The following is a 15,240-nucleotide window of genomic DNA, read 5'->3' as shown; positions in this document are numbered from 1 at the left end:
CAGTTCGAACTGAGTTTCGGGACAGCAAAGAAGCCGAAAGCAGCTAAACAAATTGTCAAGCCAGAATGCCAGTAAACTACATATTCAAAGCAATGAAAGTGCAAAAGAGGAAGCAAGGCCTTTCAGAGTTTATTGTTCATGATATAGTACAACTTGAAAACAATGTGAAAGTAAAAACGACGACAAAACTCTGACCTAAATTGAAATAATAAAGCACCTTTTACCAAACTTTTAAGACGAGGAACACCAAGACTTTTATAGAAGTGCGACAGGTAATCATTAATTCAGTAATTGGAAACCTGTTATCATTGATTACTGAATGCCCTTGAGACCTAGACATGAGCAGTGCCTTCAGTGAACTTGGGATTCTGACATCTGTACCTTCCATCAGGCCCAATTCCAAAGCCCTTTCAATCAGCAAATACGATTGTTATGTTGGTAGTTTTGATGATTTGAGAAACCTCACTAGCTGGTACCTGGTGTGTGCCACTTTATCCCGGGTCAACTGTACAACTGGATTTCGTACTATTTGACAGTTTTACTGCAGAGATTGCTGCAGTCCTTTCCAGCTGTGCCCTATAAAGAATAGTATAAGAAAAGTATAATTCGGGAAACCTTCTGCTAGCCTAACCTAAGATTGTTAATTAAGATCGAAAGATTCAACTAAAGAAGAGAAAGCTGGGAGAACTTGATTATGGAAGAAAACCTCTTGAATTGGATTATTTGGTTCGTTTGGGGTTTGTTACAAATGTGCAATGTCACTCCTATTTATACTTGTCTATGGATGATTCTAGATAGTCTTCTGGATACAACAAGAAGGAAATTCTAGTGACTTTATCTTCTACTCTAGATATTTCCACAAGGTGCTTATCCAAGTGACTGCACTAGACTATTCTAGAAACTTAACTAGAAAACTATGACATTCATTCACTAGACTATTTTAGAAAGTTAACTAAAAAACTATGATATTCATTCTTCCAAAAAATCCCACTTTTGATATTTTTCGCACAATAGCTGCGTCCATACAAAAAGTACCGCAGAGACTGCTGCAGTCCTTTCTTGCCAGATTGTTCTCAAACATATACTTCTTCAAAGCACTGATAGGATCTTGCAGCGTAATAGTTCTTTTCAGCTGCCAAAATATACATATTTAAGGTCAAATCATTGGCTAATAAACTATATACTCTGCACTGGATGCTAGCTCTGTAATTTCAGCTTCTAAGTTTTTGATTGCCTCAAATCACCTGTTATTGTACAGGGTTTCTCTGGAAAGTCTAGGAAATTGCAGTGCTTGCTCATAAGGGATGTAATAGAAACATGAGCCAAAGGCTAATTCCCCACAATAACAACTAAGCAGAACTCTGAATTTGATAGTTTATGAATTTCAACAAGTCCTATTTGAAATCTGTTGTGAAACTTCCACCATCAACACCACCACCATCATGACTATCATCACCACCATCATCATCATTGTCGTCATCATCACCATCACCGTCACTATCACGATCATTATCTCTTTTTTTCACCCTACAGAACAAGACAACCACAAAAGATGAAAAATGAAATGTTACACTTCCCAAAATAACAGAACATGAGAAAATTATATTAAGAATGAGCATGCCAGTATAACATGTTATACAATGTTGTAAGCATTTAAATCATATACAATGACAACATAAAGATCTTTTGCACTATATCGGCGCAATTTAATTTATTAAAACATGTTATTTAGGTGATTGTATCGAGCTTGCTATGAAGAGTTATATGTTAATGGTATAAAAATATAAACCAGTTTCCAGAACTTAAGCACTTAGTAGACATGTCTGCTCGTGAAAATATGGCTACAAGAGCAGCAATCTAAGAATCTAACTTAGAGAATATAGAGAAAATAAGAGAAGGCAGAGCAGTAAAAAAATTAAAATGAAAACTTATTTTGGAAATATATAATTTGCATTAAAAGTCGATTTTCTGTAGAACAGATCTCTAGTCGAACAGAAAATAGAGTTAAATGTTCTTCACCAAACAAGCCTTTAACCTTAGCATATACAAATTGGAAGCACAAAATCAAGAAATGATTTTAAGAAGTATATTATCAAGGAAGATGTCTTACAAAGTATCATAAATATGGACCTCAATAGAACCTCCATAGTTGTCTTGAATGTCCTGTTTAATTTGATTGGCGGAATTCTCAACAGATTGTGCACAGTATCTTATATTAATAAGCTGAAGTGTGGTTATGTCTGCAAAATCTTGAGGGATTGAGTCCAATTTCCAGCAATATTTAAGAAATAGTCGTACAAGGCATGGAAAGTGACCACTACTTGCTCTCCAGTACCGAATGTGTGAATTTTCCAGTAGCAAGAACTTCAAGTGAGGAAACCCTTGCTCATCCACTTCCCACTCCTCGCCCGTGCAGGCATAATCAGATAGTTTAAGGGACTCAAGGTTGAGCAATTTACCAAGAATGTTCAAATCCTTCCATGGCAAAAAGAAACGTCCGGTAAAAGTTAAATACTTAAGGTTTTGTGGAAAAGCATCTGGAGGAGGTAAGAACAAAAGTGGAACATCATCTGCAGGAGGTAACCATGGAAATTTCGTCTGAAAACGCAGAGGATATTGTGGAGTAGAACCTGAAGATGCATTGCTCTCCAGAAAGCAAGCATTATATTGATGAGAAAGAAAAAATTCCAATTCCTCGAGCTGATCTAGGTAGCAAAAATCATATAGGTCCTTGTGACTGCGAAAGTCTTCTGGGACACCACATATTTGTAACTTTTTTAAATTGGGAAATAGTTTAAAGAAAGATCTGGTGCAATACCAAGGATTCAATCCAGAGAGACATTGCAAATTATTCAAATCCAAACTTTTCCCAGTAGGCTCATGATTCCACAAGTAATTCCAGTACAAACAGAGGTGCCTCAACTGCGGCATCGCCAAAATTTCCAATGTCAATATTAAAGGATAGCTCTGAAAATCAAGAGCTGATAGGTTAAGTATAAAAGTTTGCAGATAAAATAAGCTTGATATTGATGGAGGAATGTCTATTACTGATGAGGGAACCTCTTCTTCAGATCCAACATACTGCCATAAGTGAGGGTAAAAACACAAAGCTAGGTATCTCAAGTGAAATAAATGTAGTATTTCACTGGGAAAAGCTGGACAGATAATTGAAGCAAGATCTAGTACTCTTACTAGCTTGAACGGTAACTCTGGCATGAAGTATCCAAATCGACTAAATAGGATAACAGAATGAGCCTCACTGTTACGACACCTGGCCAATTCTTCCTTATTGTGGATACTGGTCCGACCTCGATTCTTAGAGGAAAACTGCATGGATTGGGCACATGGATTTTGATCACTCTTTCCTCCTAGAACATTCACAAAGTTCAGGTTTCGAGCTTCTCTCAAGCAGAGTTCACGGATCATGTCATGCATTCCACAACTCTCTATTTTTCCATCAAATCTCGAATGACAGATGGAAATTAAACTTCTATCAATAAGATCTTTTATATTCTTTCGTGCAACCTCTTCTATGCTTTTCATCTCTACTACCTTCAAAAATCCCTCTACAACCCATAACTCCACAAGTTTATCTACAAAAACCAATTCATCCTCTGGGAAAATTGCAAAATATAGAAAGCATGGTTTTAGGTGGTGAGGCAAGTAGTGGTAACTTAATGCCAACACCCTCATGCATTGGATATCAACATCTGTGCTTACCGCTGAACCTATGTTCGCAGCAACACTTTGCCATTCACTCAATGCTTTGCCTAGTTTGGAGAGAAGTCCCGCGATTACAACAATTGCTAGAGGCAACCCTCCGCATTTTAATGCAATTTGTTTCCCGAGCTGTTCAAATTGAGGGGGAAAAGAATCTTTTGCAAAAACCTTTTCATACAATAAGCTCCAACTTTCATCAAAATTCATGAGGCGCATGTGATAAAGAGGCTTACCTGAGCTAGCATATTCAGCCACTTCCACATTTCGAGTAGTCAAGAGTATTCGGCTTCCTTTATTACAGTCTGGGAAACATAGTTTTATATCATCCCAAGCTCCTGTAGTCCATATGTCATCAATGACTACCAAGTATCTCTTGCCCTTTAGAAGCTTTTGTAGTCGATCTGCTAATTGATCATAAGATTCATCACGCGATGAAGATAGAAGGCCTAGGAGTACATTTCTCGCACAATACTCTTGCGATACAGTAGCTTTTGCAAGTAAGTCAAAGTGAGGCATAATGCATGGATCTCTATAGAGTTTTGTAGCCAAAGTTGTCTTCCCGATGCCTCCCATCCCTACGATTGAGACAACTTCTAGTTCCCTTTCTCCTCTAACAAGTTGATCCAGGATCATCTTATATTCTGTTTCATGGCCAACCACTATATTCTCGGGCTGCTCTCCATCATGTTCAGGTATACCGGAAAGAGTGTAAGTTTGTGATTTTAGATCTTTCATGCTGGCCAATGTTGCCATCGACTGTTTCATGGTGGAATCAACACATTCTAGTGCTTGTTCCAAGACGAAAAAGATCTCCCACATTGCTCTGCTTCTTTCCTCCACAACTTGTGCTAAAAAAACATGTCTTGATTCCGAGTCAACCATATCTTCTGTTGTGTATGCCACCTCTGCGATTTCAGCTTCCAAGCTTGTTAATGCCTCAAGATTTCCAGTTATACTGCAGGATTTCTCCAGAATAACTCTCAAAGATTCGAGTTTTTCATAGAACGGTTGCAAATCATATCCCGTAAGTTCCATTGATTGGTGTATGGTCCTCATAAGGCAAGTAATAGCAGCATAAGCCATATGTCCCTCTTCCTCTCTTAAGGGAACTCCTGCACAGAGATAAAGCGGAATATCTCTCAGCATGAAAATGGACATATTGTCACAAGTTGTGTAGTTTCTCGATTTAAAAAACAGAAAATGCAAAGGTCTTTCTTTCATTATTTCCTAGAAACAAGTTAGCTTCCATCACATTTCCAGCTTTATCCATAGTTTGCTCTAGTCTCTATCGACTATCGAGCAGGTAGATGTCCACGATATTAAGGGCAAAATGGAAAATGACAATTAATCGTTGGTAACGTCCAATCCTACACCTTAAATGAAATGTAGTACGGTCGTAGCAATAATAAAACCCAAGAAAGGTTGGGATTGATCCCACGAGAAGTGTGTGCGTGTTAAGACATCAAACAGTGTGAGAATTTGTAGATTTCCTAATTTTATGTTCAAACAACAGATTGATTGAACAATTACTTCTAAAACTATACTACTTATTGAGCTAGGAATTTTAACGAACAGTTGGAGTGCAAGAAGATTGTTTTGTTTTCAAATTCATTAATCAGGTACTAAAATTCCTTAATATACACTAATTCCTTGTTACTTGTTAAAAAACCAGTCCAGTTTCTAATCTTCTGAGCAAGAAATAGACACTTAGGGCTTAATATAGTGTTTGCAACAACCAAATTCACAAACAAGACTGTAAACAAGTAGATGAACAACCCAAGTAATAATAAGCAAAATAACTACTCATTATGTTCTAATTGATGCATCACTTTTCGTTTTTCCTAAGTCAAACAGTTCAAATTTAACCGTAAATGTGGGCACCAAATCTTCCGTTTTTTAAAATAAAACTAATATATTTGAAAATATGTTAAAAGTATGTAGGTCACAAATAATAACAATTCAAATTTTTTAAAAGATATATGAAAAAATTACTGTTAAAGATAAATTTGTTTAGATCTCTAAATTTGAAAGACGAGACATAAATTGAGACGGAGAGAGTGCTATTCAATCACCATTCAATCATATAAAAGCCCGGATTTAGCAATTTACAAAGAAGAAAATGCAAACTCTATAGTGAATTTCTCTAACTCCTTCCAAATATGGTCTATTGTTGCCTCTCAAGGCTCAAAACATCCAAAAGCTCCCTTAAGAAAATGACTTAATTCCTATTTATAGGTGTTAAGATATCAAGACAAAAATGCCCTTTCGCTCCAATTTCGTGGAGATGAATTGAATTTTGTCTAGGATGTGTAAAAGTCGAACCGATCAATAAATTAAATTGATAAAAATTACTCATTTGTTGTTATTTATCAATGATTTTATAAAAGAAATTATCGAGTTATTGGTTCGATTTTGGTTTATTCTTATTGGGTTATTAGGTAAATCGATAACACAATAAGAATACATTAAATTACTATTTTACTCAACTCTTATATATAAAAAACACAAATAGCAACAAGATAAAAAAAACTTACAAATATAAAGTTCAATACTAATTTTGGGCCTAGACTTAGCACGATCCAGCTGCGACTCGTATATTTATATATATACACACACACTAATTTTATCTCACGTGCCCCGCACGTGTAACATAAAAAGTTGTGAAATTGGATTTCAGGGGTCAACTTTATGAAAATGATATTTTTTCAAAATTCTGATATCTCCATTGAGTTTGGTGCGTCAAATTTCATAGGGTAGTATAGTCCGTTTATGTACATGGGATTTTAGATAAATCTCGAAGGGTCTGAGGAGACTTGGAGAATTCCAAGTCTCTAGCTCGTGCTGGTGCCATAGCAACCGCGAGTGGGTGGTTGCGTATACAACTCGGCAGATCAGGCGCGAGTGACGTATATGTGACATTTAGGCCACGATCACGAGTTTCGTGTACGCGAGGACTAGGCCACGATCGAGATACCCACCATCAGGACAGGTACCGCGGTCGTGTATGCGATGCCTGAGTTCCTATAAATACCTTGTTTCTCTATTTGCGGTACCTGATCGTGTATGCGATGCCTGAGTTCCTATAAATACCTTGTTTCGCTATTTTTTACCATTTTTGAGACTTAGAGCTTAGAGTTTCTCAATTTTGAGCAATTTCTTCCATTTTTAAGCTTGGGTAAGCTCCTTAACATGTATTCCAACTAATTCTTTCCAATTCTATCATGTAATTCTTGTTTTAAACAAGGATCAAAAAGTAGAATTTGAGAATTTTGTTCCGGAAGGCTTAAAAACTGAATTTATTTGATTTTAACCTGTTTTCACTTGTGTGAGTTTCTTATCTGATAATCTTTTTTTTTCGATTTCATCTTAAAAACAACTTCTATTCTTGATTTTAAAATGAATTTCAAGAATTTTTGTCGGTAAAGCAAACCTTAAAAACATGGTTTTTCTTCAATTTGGACCTCATTTGTAACTCGTTTTACTTGGATTTTCAGATGTAGACTCCAAAAAATATGGGGAACATGTTTCAAAAATAAAATTATAATTTTTCTCTTCTTTTTCGAAAATTCATTTCGGGAGTCTGTTTTTACCCAACTTGAAAATAGGCAATATGGGTATCGTTTGCTTTCTTTTGATGGATAGATTCTATATTTGTATGATTTAGTTTATTCTGATTCCATTCGTGACGAGTAAGGCTTTGTATTGAAAGCTTTCTAATCAACTTTTGGCATTCGAGGTAGGTTGTGGCTTAACTTCCTTCAGACTGGGTTGGCTAGTTAATGTCGATACAAAAGCATGTTAAGGGTGTGGGACTAAAATGACTATAATTATTGTGTTGAGCCCTTGTGGGTGCGTATATATTGTTGTATTTAGTGTTTTTGGAGTATTATTTGCTATATGTGATCATGTGGGTCCTATATGATAATGTTTGTTATGTATACATGAAATTAATTGTGTCTTATATAATGAAAAAACCTAGTGTGGTATCCATGGTGTATTTAACTGTATTCTAGTATCTTGACATATGGTTTATGTTGGCATTCATGGATGGTTGGAAATATTGAGTGGATTATTAACTCACTTGGTTGGTATATTGGTTGGATATGAAAATACACAATATGATTGGTTTTGAGCATTATATCTTCATATCATATACATTCAGGAAACATTGGTACCACCATGGAAATACTGGAAAATACTTAAAATACTAGCTTTTACTGACAGAAATTTAGCTCTTAGGTGTATACAAAAGTTGTGCAATAACCTCAGGCATCATTATCATCATCATTATCATTATTACCATCATCTCCATTGCATTTGTATTTACATTGTACATTTCTGTGATGTGTTTGTTTTTCTTGATGTGATACGTGTGTATGTGTATTTCTTTCCTTCATATTCGTATTGTCTGATACCTGTCTATTTGTCTTTCTTTTTTGTGTTGCTATGGAGTATGTGGATATTATAGAACTGTTGTGGAGACGGTGTGGGCTACCGTTATGGAATATTTTCTAGTTGCAGGTGATGTACCCTTAGTGTGTACTTTGTATGCTTTATTTTTTCCTCTGTCAGCCTGTGATTTCTACTGAGTATAAGTGGACCATACTCACCCCTACTATGCCCATTCGATACAGATCTAGGTTCAAGTGTACCTCATAGTGGTTGACTTGTGGATATACTTTGGAGCTATTTAAGGTAGCAGTTGGATTATTGCTTCCAAAGTCTATTACTACCTTTCTTTATTTAAACTATGTCTCTATTTCGCATTCTGAAATAGAGTTGTTCCTATTTTGGATATCTTATATACTTTGATCTCGAGTTGTACTAGTGATGTTCTTACACTGTGACATTAGATTTTGGGATTATGGTATGACGTCGTTGGTTATGTTCTTTCGCTTTCATTATATTGTATGGTGTCACTTTGTTCTATAAGCCTCATTTTGGGTTATTATTATTTTTTCCCTTCTTGTATCAGTTTGCGTGATAGGCTTACTTGTTATGAATGCTGCGACAAGTACCATCATGACACTTAGTTATTGGATCGTGAAAAAATGGTATTAGAGCAGCCAGGTTCATTGGTCTTAATAGTGTAAGAACAGAATATTGAAAAGAGTCTCGTGGATTAGTCCATATCTATCTTCAAGAGGCGATAAGATGTATTTAGGAAATTTCCCTCATTTTGTTCCTTATCGTGCGGATTTCCTTCATACCTTGTGTTCTAAGTCATATTTCACTCTTTCTGCGCAGATGGTGATAACTAGATCCCATGAGGTTAAAGATGTCGAGCCTTCATTTGAGGAGAGAGCCAAATCTAGAGGGCGAGTTACGAGTCATAGAAGGGCTCAAAGTAGTGGTCGGGCACATGGATCTTCTGCATCTAGGATTAGTGCTAGGGGACTCTCCCTGAGTGTGTTGGGGATATAGGTCGTACTTTGATTCCACTGAGATCTTATACCCAGTCTTAGAGGGTTTATTGATTCACTTGTTGACCCATTTGGAGGGTGCTTCTTTGGGTGCTCCTGTTGTTCCTCTAATTCTAAGTATTATACCCCCATCTGTGCCAGAGTCTGCTTATGGTGTTCTCCAGCCCCGAGTGTGGATCCTCTTATAGTACCTACTTCTGTTTTTGGTACTCCACAGATTTTGAGTGCTATTCCTCCTTCAATGTCGGCATTTAAGTATGGTATTTTGAGATCAGGAGTTCAGTTATCATCTATGTTACCTTCTCAGGTAGGATCTCAGCCTGCCAGATTCACCATACTTCCTCTTATCGTGAGTACAGTTATGTCGTCTGTGAATTAGAAGAGGTTTGAGAGATTCTCTCATTTGGGTCCTCCTAGGTTCAATGGTGCTATGGGCAGGATGCCTACGAGTTCTTAATTAACTACCGTGAGAAGTTTCATCTGGGTTCGCTTGAGTCACATGGTGTTACATATACTATTTATCAGCTAAGGAATGCTGCTACAGATTGGTGAAGGTCACTTGTTGATTGCAGACCTCTCAATTCTTTTGAGGTGACTTAGGATCAATTTGTTGAGGCCTTTCTAGAGAGGTTTGCACCTCACAGTCTGAAGGATCAGATGAGGGATGAGTTTGATCACTAGAGTAGGGCTCCAAGACTGTTGCAGCCTATGAGGCACACTTTCATGCCTTGTCTAGATATTTCTATGCCAGCATTGCCACCAAATCTAAGAAGATTTAGAAGTTTGTGAAGGGGCTAGATGTTTCTCTTCAGCTAGCTAGATCTCAAATGGTAGTATTTGGAGCATCATTTCAAAGTTTATTGGATTATGCTAATATGACTAAGGGTATTCTTCGAGCATCTCAGGGAGGCTCCAAGAGGGTGCACTATTTTGGTGAGTTATGAGGTCACACTCCTTGAGGTAAGGATTCTAAAGTTTTTGTGGTAATCATGGTAGACTCGTGAAGGAATCCTTGCAGAGTTGAGTTAGTGGGTCTTCTAGTTCAGTAGTTTTAAGTGGCCGCTCCAGTCCAATCATACCTCCTCCTATCGATTCGGGTCGTAGAGGCTGCTATGTATGTGATGAGACTGGTTATTTGTCCACGAACTATCATCGTTGTGTGTTAAAATCTACTCTTATTTTAGTTGTGAGAGGTAGAGGTTCTACTAGAAGTGCGCAAGGTAGAGGTAATGGAGCCTGTGATAGTGGTCGCGGGGTTGTTCAGCCAGTTAGTGGTCATGGACAATGCTATGCTATACCCGCCAAACCAGAGGCAGAGGCTTTCGATGCTTTTATCATAGATATCCTCCCTGTTTGTTTCAGACCTACATTTGTACTATTTGATCTGGGATTGACTTTTTTCTATGTGTCTACATACTTTGCTTTGGTTTTTGTAATACCCCGAAGTTTCCTAACTAATTTTTTTTTGTCCCAAGAATGTTAGAAACTTACTTTGGAAGATGAATCAACTTTTGTACACATGGAATTTTTAAGATTTTTACTTTTGTCATGTGAAAAATTCAATAAGCTTTCCATCGATATAAAATTCACCTAAATCCGATAACCGGGTAAGAAGTTATGACTATTTCAAGTTTTCATCGTAAAACAGCGCCATATTAGTCAGTGGCGTGCTGGGCCACAGGAGAAAATGGCAATTGTCAAATTCCAGTAGGGGTCCGCAATAGTGGCGCATCGCGCCAAACTTCCAGGTCGCAAATAAAGTGGCAACGCGATGGCTCCGCATCACGCCATCCCTCAATTTCCAAGTTGTCAAATTCCAGTGACATGGCGTGATAGCGCCGTATCGCGCCAATGGTCCAATTCGGGAAAATTTCACTGAAATTAAATACGCATCCAGGGTTAAAAGGTCAATTTTCCACCCCTATTTAAGCCCTTTAACACGAGATTCAGCTATTTGGAACCCAAAATATACTAGTTTCTCTCAATTTTCTCTCAAGAACAATCTAGGGTTTCAATTGGGGATTCAATTTCAAGAAAGTCTCTCCGTTAATCTTCACTAAACCAAGTACTAAGGTATGCGTTGTGTTGATTTATGGATTCCTTTCATCCATAAAACTCAAGAACCCCATTTCAAATTGCAAATCATGATATTTATGTTGTGGGTTGATTGTAACCATGTTTATCTTGTTATATGATTCCCAAGTTGGAATATTTATGTGTTTTTCATGAAACTACATTAGCAAGTGAGTGAAATCCATAAATTGAGTTATTTATAATGTGTCAATTTGATGATTAAGCCTATGCCCTATGGGTGCATGCAAGGTGTTTGATAAAATGCCTAGGAAGATAGAAATTATGCACTATAGCTAAATTGTGATCCAAAATGATTTCCATGTTATTCTTATGTATTGAAATTTATTTGTTGGATTGCTCATGAGTTAACCTTATGAAATTATGCTATGTATACATGTAATTTTATTCACGTACCAAGCTATGATAATCAAATGCCCATGAAATATCTCCAATTATTGTATTATGGATTGTTGATTATTGGTCATACATTCAAGAATATCATGCCTTGTCAGTTTCCTTCCATCGAGTCCTAGGGGTACTTGTATCCAAAAAATATAGATGTGTGCCTAGTTTAGTGTCATGTTTTCACGATATCCATAGTCAAGCCATGATTTGTAGAAATCAGTCAGTCATGTGACTCAGGAAATCTTAGTAATTCAGTAATCTCAGTACTATTTCATCAGTCAATGAAATTCAGTTAATTCAGTCTAGTTCAGTTTAGTAATCCATGTTTAGTGTCTATTCAGATGGGAGTAGAAATTAGCACCGAGTGAACCCAAGGATGGGAACTCACCTGTTATATGAGGGTGTAATTCTTAGAAGCAATCCTTGCATTCTGGAACTACGTAACCACCGTAGGTTGAAACATCATAGCCTGCTATATGAGGGTAAATGAGGTGGCTTAACCTGTTATATGAGGGTTCCTACCGTTCTCACTTGAGTTACTTGTTATATGAGGGTTACTCACAGATTGTCCTTACTAGTGGCGCGGTATTGACATCCTTCTAATTGGGGTTACAGATTGGACCCCAACTTAGCCATAATGGCATATTAGGGGCATGGCGGTTTGATAAATACTTCCCACAGTTTCAGTTACAGAATTTAGGACTGTCAGATTCAGTCAACTCGGATACAATATGGAACTCAGCTAGTTCCATCAGATTCAGGACTGTCAGATACAGTCACTCATGTCATTAGTTATATCAGTCATCAGAATTCAATTATCAGTCATGTTAGTTATCAGTAAATTCATGTTATCACGATCTCAGATATAGTTACTACGTATTCATGCATGTATTCTCACGTTCATATAAGTTAGTTAGCCAGAATTGTTCATGTATATGAACCCCATGTATTCAGCCTACCTTCCATGCATACCAGTATATTCAAAGTACTGACACATTTGCGCTATGATATTTTATACTATAGGTTTAGAAGCACGAGCTCCAGAGCATCAATAGCATTCCAGTCTCAGTAGTTAGAGTTAACAGTGAGTCCTCATCTCTTGAGGATATAATTATTTATTTATTATCTCATTAAGTAATTTATTAGTTGGAGTTAGTTGGGAACATGTCCCATCAACCCCTCATTCAGACAGTTCAATCAGTTAGAGGCTTTCCAGACTATCATGTTCAGATTATCATGTTATTTTAGTTTTTTTTAGGTATTTTATATCCCATTCAGATGTTATACCTTTATCAGTTATGTTACAGTCTTGAACCTTAGGGCTTTTCAGTTTATGTTTTCGCAATCATACAATATATTATGCAGTATATAGGTACAGATATCAGTCATGGGTTAGCTTGTAATCCTTCGGGGTCATGAGCACCGTGTAGCATTTCGGGTATCAGAACCAGGGTGTTACAGGTTTTGATTTAGTTTGTGAGCCTCTTGATGTGCCTATTCGTGTATCTACTCTCATAAGAGAAACTGTAGTGGTGGATCAGGTGTACCAATCTTTTGTGGTGACTTTTGATGGGCGTGAGACCTGGGTAGATCTAATTGTATTGGATATGGTAGATTTTGATGTCATCTTGGGTATGGATTAGTTGGCTCCTTACTATGCTGTCCTAGATTGTTATGCTAAGACCATGATTTTAGCTTTGCCAATTATGCCAAGGGTATCTTGGAAGGGTATGGTTCATTCGGGTCCCAAGGGGGTTATATTATATGTTCAGTCTCGTAGCTTGGTTGAAAACGGATATTTATCTTATTTGGTGAATATTTGAGATACTAGTGTTACTTTACCTCCTTCTTTGGATTCTATTTGTGTGGTTTGCGAATTTGAGGATATCTTCCCCATGAATTTGCCTAGTATGCCTCTGGATTAGGATATTGACTTTGTTGTTGATGTTGAGCCGAGCACCAAGCCCATTTCTATTTCTCTCTATAAGATGGGCCGAGCAAAGTTGAAGGAATTGAAAGATCAGTTATAGGAGTTGTTGGATATCCGACCTAGTATATCACCTTGGGGTGCGCCTGTTTTATTTATGAAGAAAAATGATGGGTCTATGTGTATGTGTATTAATTATCGGCAGTTGAACAAGGTAACAGTCAAGAATAAGTATCCTTTTAGTTGTACTGATGATTTATTGGATCATCTTTAGGGTTCTTTGGTGTTTTTAAAGATTGACTTGAGGTTTGGGTATCACCAATTGAGATTAGAGCTTTGGATATTCCCAAAATAAATTTTCAGACTCGGTGCGGTCATTATGAATTCTTGGTCATGTTCTTTGGGTTGACCAATTCCCTAGCCTCTTTCATGGTGTTAATGAATTAGGTATTTTGATCGTATCTCGACTCCTTTGTTATTTTATTTATAGATGATATCTTGGTTTATTCTAAAAGTGAGGACAATCATGAGGAGCATTTGCAAGTTGAGCTTCAGAGATTGAGGGATGAGAAGTTATATGCAAAATTCTCTTAGTGGGAGTTTTGGTTGGAGTCTATCTCTTTCTTAGGTCACGTAGTTACCAAAGAAGGTATAATGGTTCATCCAACCAAGATTGCAGTGGTTTATGATTAGGCTAGGCCTACTTCACCCCCTAAGATTCAGAGTTTTATTGGCTTGGCAGGTTACTACCGATGTTTTGTTGAGGGTTTCTCTTCTATTACAACTCCGTTGACCAAGTTGACTCAGAAGAAATTTCAATGGTTCGATGCTTGTAAGGCGATCTTCCAAAAGCTCAAAAATTTATTATCCTCAGCTCTTATCTTGACTTTGCCCAAGGAGGGCGTGGGTTTTACCGTCTTTTGTGATGCTTTAGGGGTTGGGTTTGGTGTTATGTTGATGCAAAAGGGTAAAGTGATTGTATATGTTTCTTGTTAGTTGAAGCCCCATAGAAGAACTACCTACCTGTGATTTGGAGTTGTGTACAATTGTTTTTGCTTTGAAGTTGTAAAGGAACTACTTGTACGGAGTTCGTTGTGAGATTTTCTCAGATCATCGTAGCCTTCAGTATTTCTTCACCCAACGAGATCTTAACATGAGGCAGTGCCGTTGGCTTGAGTTGTTTATGGATTATGACTTGACTATTCTCTATCATCCAGGCAAGGCCAATATAGTTGTGTTGTAGATATCTTGGGCCAAAAGTCGACTAGCGTACATCTTTTGGCCTAGGAGAGGCCCTTGCTCTTAAAGGTTTAATCTTTGGATAACATAATGGTTAGGCTTGATATTATGATACCTAGGTGTGTTTTGGCATTCATAGAGGCTAGGTCTTCTTTGATAGAGCAGATTCGTGCTCATAGTTTAATAATGTTGGATTGAGATTGATTCGGGATAAGGTGTTGAGTGGTGAGACAAAGGAAGCCTCACTTGATTCAGATGGTGTTTCGTGAAGATTGGAGGTCGAGTTTGTGTATCGAGAGTAGGTGATTGGATTAGATTGATCTTGGAGGAGGCCCATTGTTCTAGGTAAGGGTGTACAAACCAAACCGTAAGTCAAACCGAACCGATAAATCAAACCAAACTGAGGAAAGAAACTAACTTATGGTTTAGTTTGATTGGTTTGGTGTTGGCAAA

At 37.3% G+C, this 15,240-nt stretch overlaps 1 protein-coding gene across 1 annotated transcript; it reads right to left on the bottom strand.

Annotated features, from left to right (window-relative positions):
- Positions 1-107: 107 nt before the first annotated feature.
- Positions 108-5,925, bottom strand: LOC107878241 (putative late blight resistance protein homolog R1A-10). The gene is made up of 3 exons (XM_016725160.2): positions 5,793-5,925; positions 2,111-4,832; positions 108-1,527 (listed from the first exon to the last, which is right to left on the bottom strand). The coding sequence occupies exons 2-3, from the start codon at positions 4,801-4,803 to the stop codon at positions 1,395-1,397; spliced, it is 2,826 nt and encodes a 941-aa protein (XP_016580646.2). The 5' UTR covers positions 4,804-4,832; positions 5,793-5,925; the 3' UTR covers positions 108-1,394.
- Between the last annotated feature and the right edge of the window lie 9,315 nt (positions 5,926-15,240).

Source organism: Capsicum annuum, chromosome 9, assembly GCF_002878395.1.
Source record: "Capsicum annuum cultivar UCD-10X-F1 chromosome 9, UCD10Xv1.1, whole genome shotgun sequence".
Taxonomy (NCBI): Eukaryota; Viridiplantae; Streptophyta; class Magnoliopsida; order Solanales; family Solanaceae; genus Capsicum; species Capsicum annuum.
This window is presented reverse-complemented; position numbering and strand designations above follow the sequence as displayed.